This window comes from Psammomys obesus, unplaced genomic scaffold (genome assembly GCF_907164565.1).
Source record: "Psammomys obesus unplaced genomic scaffold, mPsaObe1.curated_primary_1811, whole genome shotgun sequence".
In the NCBI taxonomy this organism is placed as follows: Eukaryota; Metazoa; Chordata; class Mammalia; order Rodentia; family Muridae; genus Psammomys; species Psammomys obesus.
In genome coordinates this window covers 22,040,494-22,059,661 of record NW_026596101.1, presented here as the reverse complement: position 1 = coordinate 22,059,661, position 19,168 = coordinate 22,040,494, and the positions used below count along the sequence as shown (strand labels likewise).

Below are 19,168 nucleotides of genomic sequence, written 5' to 3'. Positions count from 1 at the left end.
GCTTTTCCTCACCCGAACACTACATTGACCGACAGCCCCTGCGCCCCTTCAAAGAAGCTAATACTACGTTTCCCAGAAATCGTGCAGCGCACGCGCACTAGTGAGGTTGCAATTTTGCGGCAAAAATGTCCGACGGAGGACTACATTTCCCAGCAGACCGTAAGATGCGCAAGCGCAGACAATTTGCAGCCAAGGCGGGGCGGTAACTCCGGTCCTGAGACCCGCCAGGTCCTGGATTCTACACGGAGTCTTGCAGCTGGTTCTTTAGCAGGCAGGAGGTCACCAAATTCTGCGTTCCGGTCTTCAGCCCAGTTTCTAGTGGAGCAGAGCGAGACGGTGGTGGCGAACCAGGCCTACCATGGCCGCGAACGTGAGTGCTTCCTGGTCTCAGGGTCACACCATCCTCCCTCCCGCCTTTCCAAGTTGCGTCCTTCGGCTGCGCGACCCCAGTGGGTGCGGCGCCCCTGATCTCCCTGAGAGATCACTCACCCTCAGGCTGCGCGCGTTTGTGGGATACCCCCCCCCCCTTAGTCGAGTTCGATCGTGCACGCCTGTACCTTCCACCCATAGTTTCTTGTCTGGGACCCTGGGGATACGAAACTTGTGGGACTTGGGGAACAGAAGAACAAAGGGGAAAGTGTTCGTCGGAGGGCTGGTTAGTGAGGCGATCTTGCCTCACTGTCCAGCAAAGGCTGCTTTGGTCTCCGCGCCCTAGGGGGCGTGTACTCCTAGGCTGTAATGCTACTGTAGCAGGACAAGCCTGGCTGGATGACCCGGAGAGGGAGGCTTTTCTCTACTGTCCGGTTCCTTGTGCCGCTGATTTGGTTAGAGACCCTGGCTGAGGATAGTTCCCCCCCATGCCTGTGGCCTCTTCCTACTGCAGCTAGTCCTTGGGAACCTTCCTAGTGAATCCTAACATTCATTCAACAAACGGAGCAGCTCCACCGACTAGGGAACAGGGTGTGGGAGAAGCTGGTGATTCACCACTGCCTTTGGCGAAAGCGCCTCTGAAGCCAGCTCAAGGAGCACAGCCAGCTCCAGGCACACCCTCTCTCCCTCCTTGGTAGAGTGCCATTGCTGTCCTCTCTGGACCTGTTACACCCTCTTCCCAGGCCCCTCCTCTGTCCGGCAAACCCCTTCTTGGCCTTCTACACCTCCTGGAAGGCCAGAGTTTGTTTCACCCACTGTCGAAGCAATGTCTGCTTGGCAGTGTCCGGCCCTGGAAGGGGAGGAGAACCAGAAATTAGGAATGCTGCACTGTGGCCAGAGAAGGCAGCCACCAAGCCTGGCAAGAGCAGGTGGGCTCCTGCTGACCTCCATCATCAGCATCGTATTTTACAGTTCCCCAGCAGAAGACACCTGCTCTCAGGCAGCTTGGCATGCTACATCATCAGCCTGAGAAGGTGCTGATGCGGTCAGGCTTTGGAGTCAAGCCTAGAGGCAAATCCAAATTATTCTACTCTAACTTCTCTGGGTTCACTCTCTCGTGGGATCAGTTATGTTGAAATTTGAGGAAGGTTGTAGGGTCCAGATGCCTGGTACATGGGAGGTACTTAATCCATTGGGAAAAAAAAAAAATCACTCTTATAGGCTAGTATACACAGTCCTGGTAGGCAGAGACCAACTTGGATATGTTTGGGTCTGACTGTCACGCCAACATAGACACAATGAGATATCTTCAGTAGCCATGCCTTTGTCCTTCCATTGTTACTTTACTTTCCTGGGAAGACTTGAACAAACATTCATTCGTGTCAGACAGGATAACTGTAGACCAAAGGAACAATTCTACCAACTCTATCTTGGTGAGCCAAGGAGGTTATTGGGCTTACTTGTAGGAGCATGGGCATCACCTCACAGCAGCCTGGATAACCACCTCTGGAAAGCTGCGTAGATGGAGGTGTGCCACTCCCCTTCAGTTAGCTTTCTGCCTCCGGTACACTCTGGCAGCATTACATATGTCTGGGGATGGGACATAGGAGAAGGTGAGTGGCTGGAATCTCGGGTGACGATATAAAGACCCTCTTCCACTCTTCCAGGGAACATGCCTGGTCAAGTGAGGAGCTCATTTGGGTAATCAAAGCTATTCTGATTTCAAGATGGCAATGGCTGTGTCATGCCAGGGACAGAGTACCAGAGCATCCATACAGTAGCTGAGCCACCAGGCAGGGTAGGCAAGGAAATCTTAAGAGTGGAACAGAGGTACCTGAACTAAGCATAACAATTGTCCTGTCAGGTAGGTATTATCACCAGCAAGTGAGGAACCAGTCAGTACCAGAGAGGTGGAGCATGTTACCAGGATCACACAGCAACAGAGCTGGGGTTCCAACCCTGGTGTGCAAGTTTCTAGGCCCAGTGTGTTCCCGCCTATTGCTTCATTGCTTGTTGATTCTGAGCCCATTATGCTGGAAGTGGAATGTGTTACTGAGGATACAGAAGTGTGTATATACACAATCGTATACCTACACTCATATAGGTGCCATTTCCCATTTCACCCCTCCTCCAGCTGAAGGAACATCTTCCTGGCCTCCCTTCCTTCCAGGCCATAAGGGGAGCCAGCAGGAGCAGAGATCTCCTTTTCCTGCTTCCAGTTCTGCAGCTCTAATTACAGTTACATGATGAAGAATACAGTCTAGGGTAGAGGGGTCTACCTGAGTTGAACACCCATTCACTATTTATAAACTATTGATCTAGGCAGATCTCCCAAGCAGTGAGTCTCGATTTCCTCATCTGTGAAATGGGGTAGTAGTAGCCTCTTTCCCCTTGAGCCATGACAGGCCTGTAACAGACGAGTATGCCACTGTGGGCATCTTGCTGGCTGATGGTCACCTTCTTGTCTCCAGTGATTGTCTCCACTGAGGTTTAGGTGCTATATTCTGGGTATAGTGGAGAACAGCCAGGAGAAGTGGCATCAGCTATGTTCAAAGATGCCATCTCAAATCCATCCTCTGATCATGAGCAGGAATGGACCTGGCTCTCTGAAGTGCCTGCCAGGTGACCACTTTGTATCTCTGTGACTTTCATCCACACCCACAGCCTGGGTGGCAGCCCCAGTTTCAGTTATGGAGAAATCTGATAATGTTCCTATTAACTGTAACTCCCACAGGTGCCTATGAGGCCCTGGTATGGAGCCACCACCCCAGCCATTGGATTTTTTCCCCCACTTTACCCATGAGGAAATGGAGGGACCATAGCTAGTGGGTAGCAGAGCCAGGATTCAGGCTCAGCCTCTGCTCTTGGTGATGAAGCACTAGACATCCTTGAGACAGTAGCAAGCTGGTTGAAGCCTGCTCCACTGACCTGTGGCATGTGGCCTATGGGAACCTGCCTGGGCATGCCCATCAGCTCTGTCTCTAAACAGCCGTCCACAGCTAGAGCAGACAGGCTGCTGCTCCACACCATTGCTCCATAGCCCTCTACTGAGGGCACCCTTTCTATGCCCCCTTCTCCAAAAAGCCTGTCTTGATTTCCTAGCTGGAAAGTGCACCTAGCACAGAGCCCACCTTTCATTGGACACTCAGTGAAGCCTCCTGTTAGTTCTTAGATCCAAAAGGCCACCTACCACCCTCTCAGCACAGCACAGTCCTCAGGAAGCCCAACCATTACTCCTCCAATTTAAATAAAATTACATTTCTCACTGCTTTATAAATAGCTTGTTGGCATCTTAAACATTTGCTTAACATATGGTCCAGAAATTCTGGGGGGACAGTATGGCTAACTCCTAATGTCTATGAGGAAGAGAGGTTATGGGAAATTCCTTGGATATCAAAACCCTTTCTCGAAACTCATCAAACTATCAATTTTCCCCTCAGTATTCCAGCACCGGCAGCAGGAGAGAACATGTCAAAGTGACATCTGACCCCCAACCAGGCTTCCTAGAGCGGCTGAGTGAGACTTCAGGCGGGATGTTCGTGGGGCTTATGACCTTCTTACTCTCCTTCTACTTAATTTTCACCAATGAGGTAAGATCCAATGGCTGGGCTCGGAGACAAAGGACGTAGGTTTTACAGGAGGGAGAGGGGATACTGAGGTAATGAGACATCTCTCTGTTGTGACACACCTCAGTGTAAGCCAGAGGAGCAGTGAGTCAGTTCACACACCTGAAAACGTGCTTCAGGCATGGCTGCACCCAGGTTGTCATGCTGGGTTACTAGGAACCTCTGCCTCTTTATCGTGATACTTTTCCTGGGTAGCCCTTTCCCTGTGGGGGCAGATCTGGCCCCAGCATTTCCAGTCTCATATCCAAGCACCTTAGACATCTGAGAGAAAAGGGGGAGCCATATCTTTTTTCATCCGTTTAGCAAAAGTTACAGCCATCTCTCAGGTTCTTGGCTAGGTCTCGGTCTTTTGAACCAGTACGGGATTCAGCCCCACCTGGACTACATGGCCTAGGAGGGGAAGAGAGTAATCAAGGGATTCTAGAAAAGGTTCCCTGCCACCCTAGGTTCTCCCAGACATGTCTTTCAGCCCAAGGCCAGGGGTCTTTGGGTGAGCCAGCTGAAGTGTGTCAGCTAAGCTGAGAACACATCTGGTTGGTCAGGCCTGGCTCACATGATTTGAACAGTGGTTCAGACTAGCTTTTGTAAGCTACATGCATTGGGAACCAAGGGAGGGGAAGGCAAGTGGAGGCACAGGATTAGTATAGGCCAGGGAGGCACAGAGCTTTTCCTAGCTTCAGGCTGAAATTGTGGGGTGCACCTGAGAAAGCAGGAATCCTGGGATCTAGTCTTGAGCCTGCAGTTGCTAGACCTCAGCATCTCTGTTCACTGAGGTCCATCCCTCCCTGTGCCCACAGCCAGGTGTCAAGCAGCACCTGAGTTGCTGAAATCTTCTCTTCTACCCTCTGACAGGGCCGAGCACTGAAGACAGCCACCTTGCTTGCAGAGGGGCTGTCACTCGTGGTGTCCCCTGACACCATCCACAGCATAGCTCCAGAGAATGAAGGGAGGCTGGTGCACATCATCGGCGCCCTGCGGACTTCTAAGGTAGGCTGGGTGGGTGGCAGTTGCTGACAGCGATGGCTCTGGGCTGGGCCTCAGACACAGACCCATATGGGTGTGATGTACCCTGTGGCTTGGGTAGAAAAGTCACTTCTCAGTGTCCCCTGTGCTAATGACAACAGTCTCACAGCCCGGTGGTGAGAACATCTCAAATTACAGTTAGTACACAGATGGTCTGATGATCCAAGCTCAGCTGTTGTCTGAGCTCAGGGTCATGGGCATTGTGTTGAGAGCTAAGGCTGGAAGCTTCATGCTGGTCTTCCTCACCCTCACTTCCAGTCCTGCCCATCTTTGTTTCTCTTGCAGTTAAACTGCTCTGGGCTGGGGACTCTGGACTGCCATGAGCTTGGCCTTTACACTTTTGTTTCTTTTTGAAGCTCTTGTCTGACCCAAACTATGGGGTCCATCTACCGGCTGTGAAACTCCGGCGGCATGTAGAGATGTACCAGTGGATAGAGACAGAAGAGTCCAGGTGAGGAGCCAGGCATTGAGGGATTGGAGGGCGTGAAGGGCTCAGGTGTTAAGCTAAAGGGCAGTGGCTTTCATGCAGATGCCATTTAACCAAATTCAGTGCATAATCTCTGCCTGTCAGAAGAGTGTCAAACCCCAGCATTAGTGCATGGTGACCTTTTATTTGGAGGTGGCAATCATCTAGTGCAGAGTGTGCCGAAGCAGAAATAGGGCTGCTCAGCTTCCTCACCTAGACATTCTAGGGTGTACAGCTCAAGGCATGACAGTCCAGGCTCAAATGGTGTCACTAGCATCAGCATGGCCCACCTACCACCAATCCCTGCTCAGCTTTTCCTGCATTGGTCCATCCTCTCACAGAGGGCACAGGCCACTTGCCAGTTAACTCACAGCCTGTCAGAAGGCCCAAGGGCAGTCTCAGAGGCCAGAAGGAGTCACTGGAGCCAGGACTGGACTCAGCCCGCCTGAATTACATGGCCTGTGAGGAAAGGTCAGGGGATGCTGGAGAAGGTCCCCTGCCACCCTAGTTTCTCCCAGAGGCTGCAGCTGGATATGTTTGAGCCAAGGCCAGGTGCCTTTGCATGAGCCAACATAAGTGTGTCAGCTAGGCTGAGAAAGCTTGTCGCTCCAGAGATAGTGTCTGCTCCATGGAGGCTGGGAATTGTCTGTTCCTGAGCTCACCAGGCTTTTACTTCCTGTGGAGAGCTGGTCCTTGAGACCACGTCTGCCCTGAGACACTTGGAGAACAGATGGCCTTGGTTAACTGAGCTGACTCCTGCTGACTGTGCTTTTTCTGCAGTGAATACACGGAAGACGGACAGGTGAAGAAGGAGACCAAGTACTCCTACAGTGAGTTCAGACCTTTTGGGCCTCTATCATTCCCAGGACACATGACCTCCATCCTAGCCCAGGCTGGCAATGGCGGGCAGTACAGTGGGGCTGCCAGTGGGCATGTGTGGAAGGCCTCAGCGCCAGGCAGAGTTTCTGGGTCCTGCATGCCCACGATCCAGGGAGGCTGGAACAGCCACCCTGGTCCCAAGGGCCATACGTGTTAGTAAAAGGATGCTGAGGCTGCTCTTAACTGGTCTGAATTGTCCCTTCTTTCTCTTCATGCAGACACAGAGTGGAGGTCAGAAATTGTCAACAGCAGGAACTTTGACCGAGAGATTGGCCACAAAAACCCCAGGTAAAAACTTGTTCTGGGCCTGAGTCCAGGCTTGCTTACCTTCGCAGGCTCCAGCCTCAATTTCTTATCTGAGTGATAGGTTGAATTAACTCTTCCAGTGGGTTGGCAAATACACAAGATGTAGTTTTAACACCAAACCCCGTGTTGGCGCCAGGAACACATATCAAGGTCTGGTCTTTGCTGACCCTCAAGTTAACACAGGCCTGGTGAAGGACTGAGAGGTCCCTTTTTGCAGCGAAGTACCTCGTTACTGTTAGCCCAGTTTGGGGGCTCTAGGAGTAGTGGCATTTGTTATGAGCTTTGTTAGGATTCCTCAGGAGGAAGTCACTCTGTGGCATGGGGTGAGAACAGTGTTGTAGCACTTGGGCTTGGCTAGATCATATGGAGCCATGGTCCAGGTTGAGCCAGGAAGATGGTCAGTGCTTGGAGGCTGTCCAGGCTGGCAGCGGTATGATGTCCAGAAAGGCTCCATTTTATGGCTAATAGAGTGAGAAAGGCTGGGGGTCTGGGTAAGAGAATATAAAGCTCTCAGTGGGGGTGCCCAGCTCAGAGAGGGAAACAGGTGTCCTGGGGGTCATACTATGCCTAGATTTGCTGGATCCCCTTCCTGGGTGGGGACTGTACCCAGCACATTACAACTCAAAAGGTGACCAGACAGCTCTACAAAATGAGTCCAGGACAGCCAAGGCTACACAGAGAAACCCTGTCTCAAACCCCACATAGACCCACCCCCCAAAAAAGGAAAAAAAATGATATTTGATCAGGCATGGTGACACATACCTTTAATCTCAGCACTCAGAGGCAGAGGCAGGCAGATCTTTACAAATTATTGACTGTTCCCTATCTCTCCTACAGTGCCATGGCAGTGGAGTCTTTCACAGCAATTGCCCCCTTTGTCCAAATTGGCAGGTTTTTCCTCTCAGCAGGTGAGTCTCAGGCCTCCTTTGGAGGTGTCTATCCAAAGGCCTTTCTATCCCCTTTGGCCTCTTGCAAGGCTGGGCCCCAGGGACCTAACAGGCCCACAGCCTATGGTGGTTGATATCAGGGTCCACCTGGCCCCTACCTCAGAATCATACTCTGGACTGGGACCAGAGGGAGGCGAGTCCTCAGAGGTAGAAGCCCCACTCCAGCCAGTTCCTCTGGAACCTGAACTGTTCTAGAAACTACTCCAGGTCCTACATCCTTGCCACATTTCTGTGCATGTCTATTCTAAGCAGATATTGCACCAGAGACCTGCCTCAGGCAGCCCTCAGCCAGGAGTTTAGACAAGGCCCTCCCTCCCTCTGACCGCTGGCTCCACCTGTGAGCCCTACCTGGCATCTAGCTATGCCTTACAGAGATGCGTCACAGCCTATGCTGTGACTAAAGAGAAACCCTCAACATTTAAGGTGGCACCATGACTCATAGTAATGCTGGAGTTCCATCTCTGAGCCTAACCCAGTAGCATGACAGAGGAGATTCTTGAGACCCAGATAGCCAAGCTTAGCCTGGCTGCCCCAACAGCTCTGTCACTCAGCTGGTGCTGTGGTGGAGGGAACTCCGACCAAGATGCAGATAAGTGTCTTCTGAGGAGAGATGGCAGAAACCCAGACCACTCTCAGAACTGTGGCCAAGCTAGCTGAGCAGGAGAGGTCATGGGAAAGCCTTCCTGGAGGAGTTAGTGATTGAACTGGGCTGATTCCAGCACAGACAAGTCCTGGGAAAAATGGAGAAAAGGGGAAGAGGGCATTGCAGTTGGTATGGTGGCACATGTACTCAGGGAGCTGAGGCAGAAGGATCACAAGTTTGAAGCTAACTTGGGCTACATAGTGAAACCCTGTCACAAAACAAGAAGCCATGCATGACAGCATAGACTTGTCATCCCAGCACTTGAGGAATGAAGGCAGTAAGGTCAAGAGTTCAAGGTTACCTTCAGCGCTAATGAATTTGAGGTCACCATGGCCTATGTGAGACCCACTACCAAAAAAAAAAAAAAAAGGTTCAGTCCATCTGGGAGAACCATATAGGCAAAAGGCAGAGGTTATAGCTAGGTGGTAGCACATGGCCCTGCCATCTGAGGGCACCAAGGATAGTGTCAGGCTATAGGGATAGCAGATCAGGGGTTCTCAGTGGAATCTATGGTTTCTGAGCATTCTCGTTCCCTCAGGCCTCATTGACAAAATTGACAACTTCAAGCCACTGAGCCTGTCCAAGCTGGAGGACCCCCACGTGGACATCATTCGCCGAGGAGACTTTTTCTACCACAGTGAAAACCCTAAGTACCCAGAGGTACATGGACCCATGGGTTGCCCAGATGGCAGAGGCCATGGATTCTGAGTAGCACTGAGGGTAGGGCCAGTAAGGCTCAACATGGGCAGGACAGTCTGGGCAAAACAGTGAAAAATAGCCAGGTATTGAAGATTTGATGGGATCACCATTCCCTAATTCTCTCCACTTCCCTTCCACCCTCAGGTTGGTGATGTTCGTGTCTCCTTTTCTTACGCGGGACTGAGCAGCGATGACCCTGACCTGGGCCCAGCTCATGTGGTAATCTGCTTCCCAAGGGCTGACCCCAGTCATCCTTCCCTGGGCCCAAACACCTTGGCATATGTCCTGGCCGCTCTGTGCCTCACTCATTTATTTGCACAGTCATCAGGCATGCATGCTCTTGGGCACTTACAAAGGTCTGTGTTACCGCAGTGGTCCCTGGGCCCCGTGCTGGGAGCCACACTCCTAGTGGAGCTAGTCCAATCATGGCAGCTCCTTCACCCAGCCACAGCACTTGGTCTTGGCTCTTCACAGCTCATATAGTCAGAACTCTACACCAGGGCCTGACTTAGGAGGCAGACAAAGAAGCCTTAGGGCTCAGGCAGCCCTGGTGGAAGAAGTACAGATGATGCAGCCTGGTCTGGTTACTTGATATGCATGTGTACTGTCATTTCACCTGTTGCCCGCTGTGACCACCAGGCCTGTAAGTAGCTCCCAGTCCAGAAGGGCAGCAGGGCCTTTCCCTGTGCAGGTCTGCCCCAACACCAGCTTCGTCCTAAGTGCCACCCCATAGAAGCAAGGCAAGACAAGCTCCAGTCTCTTCACCTCCTGGCTCTTGTGGAGTCTGAGGGGTGGGCTGTGGGTCTCACCCTGTGCCTCTGTCCCTCAGGTCACCCCACTCAGCTCTAATACTGACTCCTCTGACAGGTTACTGTGATTGCCCGGCAGCGTGGTGACCAGCTAATCCCATATTCTACCAAGTCTGGGGACACCTTACTGCTCCTACACCATGGAGACTTCTCAGCTGAGGTGAGTTGCTGCTGCCTGTGTGGGGACAGGCATCCCCTGCCCTTCTTCCCAGTGCTATTTAAGAAGCCCCACTACTAGAGGTCATGGCCAGTGCCATACAGCAAGAAAAGGAAATGAGACAGCAGCCTCCTATGTAAGCAGGGCACTGAAGACTGACAGTGCCCTCTCAGGCTGTCAGCCTTGTTGGGGGAGAATAGCGAGAAAAGCCAGGAAGTAAGGATAGGCGTGTGGGCAGCCATGCTCCAGAGCAATGGATTTCTAACTGTTTTGGTGGCCAGGGCCTCTGTGGCAAGCCATTTTTGTGGAGGCCCTCAAAATGGACAGGTCCACCCTAGAATAGTCAAGTCAGGCAGAAAAGGGTCCACTTTGTAAGTAGGTACCAGACAAGGCCACTCTGAGGTGCCTCTTCTTCCTTCAGGGGCACCATGGAGGGTTTGGAGCTGTAGCATCAGGGCCGTGTGAGTGAGGCGATCGCCCACACACAGGTCCCACAGTCCCATGGATGTGCCTTTGGGAAGGGTCATGCCTTACCCAGGGCTAAGGAGGAGGGATGCTGATTCTCAGTTCTGTGCCTTGCACTGTTGATTCTAGCTCTTGCTGGTGACCCAGAGGATCATTGCTGGGGCCTCCCTGTGTATCTTAAGCAGGTAGAGGGGGTGGCTAAATCCAGAACAGCCAGCAAAGGCCAACGGCACAGCCAACTCAGAGCATAGCTGTGGCCTTTCTGCTGCTATTACTGTGTGCTCAACTGCCTTGTGTCCTCGCGACCAGCCACAGCCAGTGAGGTATAGTCTGGGCCCAACCTGCTCCTTTTACCTGGCCAAGATAGGGTGCGGTTGGTCTGTTGTTGGGGAGCCTGGTTACCAGGCTCAGGGTGGGGCTACTTCCTCCCAGCCTGGCTGACTCACCCTAGGGACTGCTCTAAAATTAGGAAGCCCTCTCCTCTCTCCTAGGGCTTTGCACAGCTACTGGTTTCCAGCCTTGACAGGTAGTCTCATGTCTCAGAGATGACCTCCAGAGAGTGGTGGGTGGGATGTGTGGCCAAGGAGGCCTGAGAGGGAAGGTTTGACTAATAACAAGCAGGCAGGCACACAGAACTGAGAAGAAGGCTGGGCCTCAAAGTCAGAAAGCTGGGGCTTCACGGTCTGAGAAGTTCAGGGCCCCCAGACCACAGCACCGCTCACAGGCCTGACAAGCCCCTGCCTAGTCCTGGCTCTGTCTCTTACCAGCCACAGACCTCGAGCCAGTGTCTTACCCTCTCTGAACCCATTTCCTCATCTGTAAAATAAAACATTTTAAAACCACCACTGTCACCATCCCCATCTCATGTGGTAGCACAGGCATATCAAAACAGCTTTCAACTTAACTCCCTATGGTGAGGCCATGGAGTTTTGTCACACCTCACAGAGCCTCAGCTTCCCGTCTCTGTAGAATGGGGAAGAAGATTGTGATTGGATTAAGAGTCAGGTCAGTGTGCTTGTAAACCACAGGGCAGTGACAGCTAAATACTGAGACAGGTAGTATCTGTCTTAGTGTATTGTGTTAGAGATTGGACAGTCAGAGTGCTGTTCAATCAGAGGCTGGGAAAAACTCTGAGAAGAAATAGCATCTAAGCCAAGACTGGAAAACAGCACAGAGTTGCTGAGCTTCTGTGGACACAGTCTGCACATGACAGTACACTTGACCTGGCCTCACCACATGTGGCCCAGGTCCAGGTGGAGGGTCAGAGGTGGTGGAGCTATGGCAGTTGCTGTGAGAATGAGGTGGGGGAGGAAACAGTGAGGCCAGCAAGGCTGATCCCAGTGAGGAATAGTGATGTTGTGGATCGTGGTAGGCAGTGGGGAAACAGCTGACAGAGCTTGCTTGTATTGTGAGGGGACAGCAGGCCACACCTGACACCCAGGTTTTGGCTTGTGCAGGTGGGTGGGCAGTAGGGTTATGTGCTGCCATGGAGAAGACAGAATCAGGTAGGGTGGGGCTCTGAGTCAGTGCTCAGCATGCCATGAGGGTGGGACAATGTCTAGGAGGCAAAAGGAGCTGGGCAGTGTGGCCCAAAAGCAGTGCGGGGTATGTAGTGTTATGTTTCAGTTACAGGCGCATGGGGTGCATGGGAGGTCCCGGGCAGAGTGGATAAAGGAGCCAAAGGATGCCAGCATTTACAGGCCAGGAAGAGAACCAGGGACAGCAATGGGAGCAGAAGGCACAGCCTACAGAGTATGAGTGACACAGGTGGGGTCAGGGGTCCTACAGCCGCAAGCAGTGCCCTGGGGTTGAGGGCTAACCCAGCATGCATGCTCATACTGTCCACTCAGAAGGATGGGAGGTGCCCCCATATGGGACAGCTGCAGTGGAGAGGATGGTGACCTTTTGTTCAGGTGAGACCACAAGCCATAAAGATCTCTTATTCCATGTCCTTGAGCCAGAGCAGGCAGAGACTTAAACACAAGTGAGTGCTCTGTAAAGAAATGATCAAGGACACCCCCACACCCCCACAATGCATGGCCCGGGTCCTTATACCATGCCACCTTGTCCTACAGGAGGTGTTTCATAGAGAACAGAAGAGCAATTCCATGAAGACATGGGGCCTTAGGGCGGCTGGATGGATGGCCATGTTTATGGGCCTCAACCTCATGACACGGATCCTGTACACCCTGGGTAGGTGTGGAAGGTGCATGAGCTAGCCTCCCCTTTTGTACTCTGTGCTTGTCATACTTACTGACAGTAGTCAACCTTTCAGGCTGATGGGATCCTTGAGAAAGACACCAAATATCTGGCCTGTCCTTATGTCCCCCCTGGGTAGCTTCAAGATGAATAAGGGGAAAGGCAAATGTGAGGGACAGGGTGCTTACACCTGTTGAGTGGGAGACTGTTTCTATGATCGGGCCTGATCTGTTCATCCCTTACTCCATAACTGAAAAGCTATGGGCAGGTGGCTTGCCAGGCTATGGTATGAACTGTATCTATATCTGAAATCCCTCAAGTCAAAGTCACGGATATCCCTGTCCTGGGCTTCTTTTTCTCAACCCTGCTTGGGAGTTTCATGTATGAAAATACCTTCTAAAGGCAGGCCAGGTTTGCAGCAGCTAGCACATCTGGAGCCTGGGGAGGGGCTACTCACTTGCCCCGAGTCTGGTATCAGAGATCCCAAGTTTAAGTGTCTCAATTTGGTCCAAGAGCTGGTGCCCAGGACATGGAATATGCCAGGCTGACATTGTCCATGCAGGATGAAAGCCTGCTCAGAGAGACTCAGTACCAAGACCTCTGCCCCAGTGTGTCCCCATCTAGCCCTCTTGTGGTGCTAGTGTCCTACTGAGGTCTATGGGCCGGAAGAGGTGTGGCTGGAGGACATCCCAGATTGGCAGTAAGTGCTGGGGGTTGAGGGAGACACCCTCATTTACAGATGAGAAACTGAGGTCATCATCATCTGGACAGCTGAGGTGTGCTCACAAATACCACCCACATGGTGGGCACATCAGAGAAGGATCAGAATTTAAACCAAACTATCTTGGCCATTGACTGAGGACAGGACAAGCCCTCTGAGTCTCCACCATATTTGAGACACTGTCTGTGATCATTTCTTCCGTTGGAGGCATGTTGGCGCTTCCATTGGAGGGCAGTTGTAGTGTGGAAGGATAATGGGAGCTGTGGCAGAACTGCTTAGTCCTCCCTGCCCGTCAGTAGATGTGACCTGCCGAAGCAAGGTGCCAAGGCATAGAACAGTGAGGACAGACAAGCCCTGTCATCTGCAGATTTGGCAGTGGCTCAGAGCTCAGGCTCTGACTGAGCAGTGTAGAGCATCAGTTATTGGCTCTGTGGAAGAGAAGCTATTATGTGTCTTTCCAGTGGCTTCAGCATGGACTTTGCAGGTCCAAAGCACTGACACTTGGGACTGGGCTGCACAGGAATAAAGTTGTAGCCACTAGCTTGCTGAGCTTCTCCTCTCCTGGGTATCCTAAGTGGGTGTGAGGCTGTTTGGCTCTATCTTGTTGACTCTTTGTCCCTTGAATGGCATAGAGAAGCAGTCTAGCACAGGGAGCAGTGTCCTCAGGGATTCATGGCCTTTCCTTTCCCCACAGTGGACTGGTTTCCTGTCTTCCGAGACCTCGTCAACATTGGCCTGAAAGCCTTTGCCTTCTGTGTGGCCACCTCACTGACCCTGTTGACTGTGGCTGCTGGCTGGCTCTTCTACCGACCGCTGTGGGCTGCTTTAATCGGCTGCCTGGCTCTGGTACCCATTATCATTGCACGGACCCGGGTGTCAGCCAAAAAGCTGGAATGAGAGGCCAGGTCCCCATTACCTCTGCCCGGCTCCTCCTGGAACAGGCATCTGCACACCCCATTCTTCAAGGGGCCAGTGTCCACACCTGCATGTAGGGTTTGCTGTTCACAAGCTCACATCTCCACTCCACTTCTTGCCAAATGCAGCTTTGGTGGGCAGAAACAGCCTGAGGATGGCAACCCCGTGAGTACTGTCCTGCTTAATGCCTTCTCTCAGCTATAGCTGACCTGCTGGTGAAGGGCTCAGCCTTCTTCTCACTGCCCATCTCTCATTGCTAAAACCAAGTGCCAGGACTGCTGCAACCACCAGCTACAACGGAAACCCCAGAAAACAGCCATTACCCACTTCTACTGGCCATGGCTCATCAGTAGGACACACCATACCCAGGCTTGGAGAAGGAGATACATCCGAAACCAAATCCCTGAGTAGAGGCTGATTTGGCCTGAAGAAACACTGAAGAGCTTATTCAAAGGTCACTGTCACTGTGGCTGGACAGAGTGCTTCGGTATAAGCCCTCAGGCCTCTGGTTCCATTACTCCACTTTTTCACGAGACTCAAAACCTTGTGAATGGCTCACTTGACAGTTGCTGTCACTGAGATTAGCTCAGCAGGAATGGTGTTTCAATGGGTATGGCTTTACTGGTTTTAGTTCCTGAGGCCATGAGGAAGCTTTAGCTTTGCGGTGCTTTTGAACCAGTGTTAATGGATTCACTTTCATGCTGGGTTGGTTGGTACTGTGGAGGAAGCACCCCTTTTATCCTCTGCCATCACAGACCACCTCTTCACTTGAAGGTGATTTTGATATTGTAGTCAATGTTACAGGAAAAAGCTAGCTTTTTTAAGAGGGCCCATTCACAGTGATCTCTAGTCAACTGAAACCAAGAATCAGAACTGAGGCTTGCTGTAGGAGGCCTACATCCAGCTGGTACAACCCTTTTCTGTGGGAATGCTTTTGACTTTGACACTCCAGCCTCAAGTAGTTGCTGCAGAGTGGTTCCTTTTGCATTTAATACCCATCATTTTCCTCACCCCAAATAAAATTCACCCATACTAATGGACATTATTTCTAAGTTTCCTTGCTACTGTTAATACCATTTGAAGGAATGCTTAGCCCTGATGTCATCACGGAGCCTTGGTTTATCCTGTATCTCATTTCTATTTGTCAACTGCCCTAATGGTTGCTGTACCAACAACAGTGTGCTTGGTAGCTAAGGTGTCAGAACCCCTGACCCTAGTGAAACATAACAGTCCCTTTCATGTCCTGTGGTGTCTGTGCTTTCAGCTGGGGTTCTTGGTAAAAGTGCAGCCAAAAATGGCTTACTGGGTTTCTGATGGAAACAGTATTCACTACTGTTCAGTGAATGCTGGTGCAATCTCATCTAAACTCCAAAAGATGGTTTGAGAAAACACAGTACAATTAGTGATGGCTAAATATATAATCTTTGGGACTCAGTCTATGTAACCTTTTCTTATATGGGTTTTACCTGCCAGCTCAACAGTGTTAAGAGCAAATTATGAAAGAATAATTTGATGTCTTTGAGAAACCATAAGGTTTGTATTCTTTGTATTAAATTTTGAAATAAATGTCTACCTATCTTTTGGTATAGGATCTTGCCAGTATTCTGTTTGGGGAGATTTTGTTGTTGCATTCCTTCAGGGATTCAGACTCATTCCAATCCACTCGGCTCCTCATTGCTGTTCAGTTCTTTCAGAAAAGAGAGCTCAATATTCACCTTTAAGCCTACTTTGTCCTGGCTCTACTTAAAGTAAATGACTCATGGTTCACAAACCCTGAGAATGTGCTAGAAGTATGATTCAGTGCTGAAAGCACTGATTTTGAGTGGCCCACAGATCAAGTCTGTCCTACTGAATCGTGCTGTTGGGCCAACCTATTAAAATTGCAATAAGGGGACAAGCTGTCACCATAAGGCTGTCATGAGTAAATAAGCTAAAGCCCAAGTAGCTGGTGCACAGCACTCTTGTTTCCCTCCTGTCGGAGGCACTGTCATGGTGCTATCTCCAAACCTAATGTGTCATTCCCATCATGCCTCCTCATAGCTGACACCTGCCAGAATAGGTTACACATCCAGAGATAGGGCCATGCCTAATCAAAACCCCATAAATTAAATTGTGTTTAGGAAAACTGTCAGGCTCTGGTGCAGGAAATGCCAGACTGGTTTCTATAGTGACCCTAGTCTGTTTCTCCACCAGAGTGTCCAATATGAGTCATAACCCAAATGTTTTGTTTGTTTGCCTTGGTAAGAGTGACTCAACATTTTAAAGACTCAAAGATGAAGCAATAATTGAAAATAGTCAAACACAAAAAGCTTCCTTGGTGTATGAGGAGTTCTCAGCCTCTAAGTCTCAATGAACAAAGAAGAAGTCTATCTCCTGGACCCTCTTAGCTGGCTTAATAACCTGAAAGAAAACTCACAGCTAAGTGCTTTTAGGTAAATGCTTTATTTTCTGTAAAGATTTTATAAAAGGGCTTTCTCCTGAGTAGCTGGCATATAGCAGCTTAGTAAATGTATCAGTACAGAGTAAATGTATCCAGAACTGGATGTAGTCTAAGACTAATCTTTTACAAACATTTTCATAATTCTCAAATTTTTCTCCTTTTCTTTCTTGATTTTAGCTCTTTGTTCTAGTCTGCCACTGTAAAATCAATTCCAAAAGTGCACTGACAAGAGATGCCTGTGTCTCCAAGAGAAAAGCATTAGGCAGTACTGGAAACCTGACTCAGGAGAAGTCAGGCCTGAAAAGCACATGCCCTGTGTCTGTAGGAGAGGAGAACAAGCATTCATGAACTGCACTAAAGGAAGTGTGTCCCAGTGCTTCAATACCCATAATTTCCTAGTGATTTCTATTTAAGACAGAAGTAAAAAAAAAAAAAAAAAAAAAAAAAAAAGATAAGGCATTGTGGCATATACCTGTAATCTCAGCCCTCAGCGTAAGACAGGAATTTTGAACAAATAAGACCCTCTAAAACAAACATTTCCAAAGACAGAATCCCAAGGTCCAAGGGTCAGAAGGTATCACCCAGAAAAATGTTCCAAATGCCAAAGTGGGCTCTGGGCAGCTTCCAGCACCACCCTATGGGGCTTTGGCTGGGGCTGGTGTCAGACTGACCTACAGCTCAACTTCCATCTGGCTTGCAGTCCCCAGGGCCCATCAGCTGTCTGCCTTCTCTGGCTTGGTGGACACTCACACTTTACAGCTTCTCAAATGGGAAGAGATGGGAGGCCTCTGCCGCCCGCCTCCTCCGGGTCCTCTTAGGGTATTCAGGCTTCTGCTCTTGTTTAACCTCTCGGTTTTGTGGCCAGGAAGCAGCCAAAACTCTGGCTGCTTCTGCTTGTGAGCTGGTCCCTTCTTCTTCATCAGAAGAGAGTCCACCTCCTGCATTTGCATGGGAAGGTACTGCCTCGCTCTGAGGGGAAGAAAATAGAGGGACCGCAGTTAATGGTCAGCTACATGCAATTGATTTTAAAAGGCAGCAAAGTTCCCCAGAAGAACTCAGAGTTGAGTCTGCCTGGGTCCCTTGGAAGACAAGGGTGCTTAGTAGTGCTGTGGGAGCCCGGGCTGCCTTACTGGCCTTCCCCAACCTAGATGCTTGTCTAAGCAGGTACATAAGTGAGAACTGCTGGTGGAAGAGGGTGCCCAGGCAGGCAGCTCAGTCAAGTCCAGGGGCAAACAGGTTGCTGCTGTGCATGTCGTCACACTCTGACATACATGCACGGTATTTTAAATTGCTCAGTGCTTATGACCAACCTTCAGCATTAAGGGATCTGGAGTGGTACCCCTGGAGGCTGGCTGGAGGGGTCCTGGACGGAGAGGAAGATAGTGTCTGAGTGGCCATGGGAAAGTGAGAACAAGCCCGATGAAGGGGTCCCTAACAGGATTCAAGTGAACATATGACTCAGCAGGCAAACAGGCAACGGGAAGGGAGATTATAAAGGGAAAAGAACATTTAGAGCAGACTGCGGGGTCTGACTTAGGACCCATCACTCAACTGTTCAAAGCTCTGCCTGCATAGAGACGAAAACCCTCCCCAAGACCCATCACTGTAGATAGGTACTGTAGGTGTGTGGGGTGTGCAGGCCTGCAGCTGGTCACAGTACTGGGAATCCTGGAAGGTAAAAGGTGCAGACACACTTGAACTGCCACTGTACTTGAACTTCAACTGTAGCAAACTAGACCCAGTCCAGGTGTTCAGGTGAGGACAAATGGCAGGGAAGCAGCAGCTGAGGTCAATAGGCAGGCATCCTAACGTAAAGTCATCTATAACATGATGCCACGGAATCTGGACCAGTGACTGAGTGGTAACCTTAGGAATCTGACCCCAGGCTTGTTTTGTCTACGAAGGCCCCACACTGACCTTGGCCCCATATCGGAGTCTCAGCCGCTCTCTGATGAGCAGCCCTCTCACCAGCAGCTTCCAGTTCCCCAGCGCCCGCTTCTCCTTTTTCTGTAGGCAGAATTAAAGGGAGGAAAGGTGAAGCAATGGCATCATCAGAAAGTATTAAGGTGGGGCCTGATGCTCTGACATCTGTATCCATGCAATTCCTGCCTGGGCAGATGCCAAGTAGTTAAAGCACTTGCTGCCCAAGTGTGAAGACCAGAGTTTGGGTCCCTAGAACTCACAAAAATACTGGGTGTGCATGGTAGCCTGCCTGCAACTCCAGCCTCAGAGGATGGAGACAGGGTCCCCAGAGCAAGCTGGCTGGCTATCAGTGAGCTAACTCTGGCTTTGACTGAGAGACCCTGCCTCAATGAATAAGGTGGTGGAATGACTGAGGAGTCCAACATTAACCTTGGACCTCCACATGTATGTGTGCTACACCCCCAGGCACACATAAACACATGTACACACGTTAAAAAAAAAAAAAAAAAAAAAAAAAAGATAGGGGGTCCCACCACACCAAATCTTCCAAACCACGAGTCAGATTTAGTAAGTGACAAACA

At 50.6% G+C, this 19,168-nt stretch overlaps 2 protein-coding genes across 4 annotated transcripts in view; one reads left to right on the top strand and one right to left on the bottom strand.

Moving 5' to 3' along the window:
- Positions 1 to 126: 126 nt before the first annotated feature.
- Positions 127 to 15,823, top strand: Tmem43 (transmembrane protein 43). Of its 2 annotated transcripts, none has more exons than XM_055628620.1 (12): positions 127 to 370; positions 3,810 to 3,959; positions 4,848 to 4,982; positions 5,375 to 5,469; positions 6,265 to 6,314; positions 6,582 to 6,651; positions 7,507 to 7,577; positions 8,798 to 8,919; positions 9,103 to 9,177; positions 9,826 to 9,927; positions 12,465 to 12,582; positions 14,004 to 15,823. In XM_055628620.1, exons 1-12 carry the CDS (start codon positions 359 to 361, stop codon positions 14,204 to 14,206), a joined length of 1,203 nt encoding a protein of 400 aa, XP_055484595.1. In that variant the 5' UTR covers positions 127 to 358; the 3' UTR covers positions 14,207 to 15,823. The 2 variants fall into 2 exon arrangements, with proteins under 2 accessions (XP_055484595.1, XP_055484596.1); XM_055628621.1 differs by lacking the exon at positions 127 to 370 and adding an exon at positions 3,486 to 3,529.
- Positions 15,824 to 16,647: 824 nt separating this feature from the next.
- The window catches only part of Xpc (XPC complex subunit, DNA damage recognition and repair factor), a 28,677-nt gene continuing 26,156 nt past the window's right edge, over positions 16,648 to 19,168 (bottom strand). For both annotated transcript variants that reach the window (XM_055628487.1, XM_055628488.1), the window contains 2 exons: positions 18,582 to 18,671; positions 16,648 to 17,633 (listed from right to left, as the gene is read on the bottom strand). In XM_055628487.1, the coding sequence (XP_055484462.1) occupies positions 17,418 to 17,633; positions 18,582 to 18,671 (306 nt within the window). In that variant the 3' untranslated portion in view covers positions 16,648 to 17,417. The remainder of the gene's footprint in view (positions 17,634 to 18,581; positions 18,672 to 19,168) is intronic.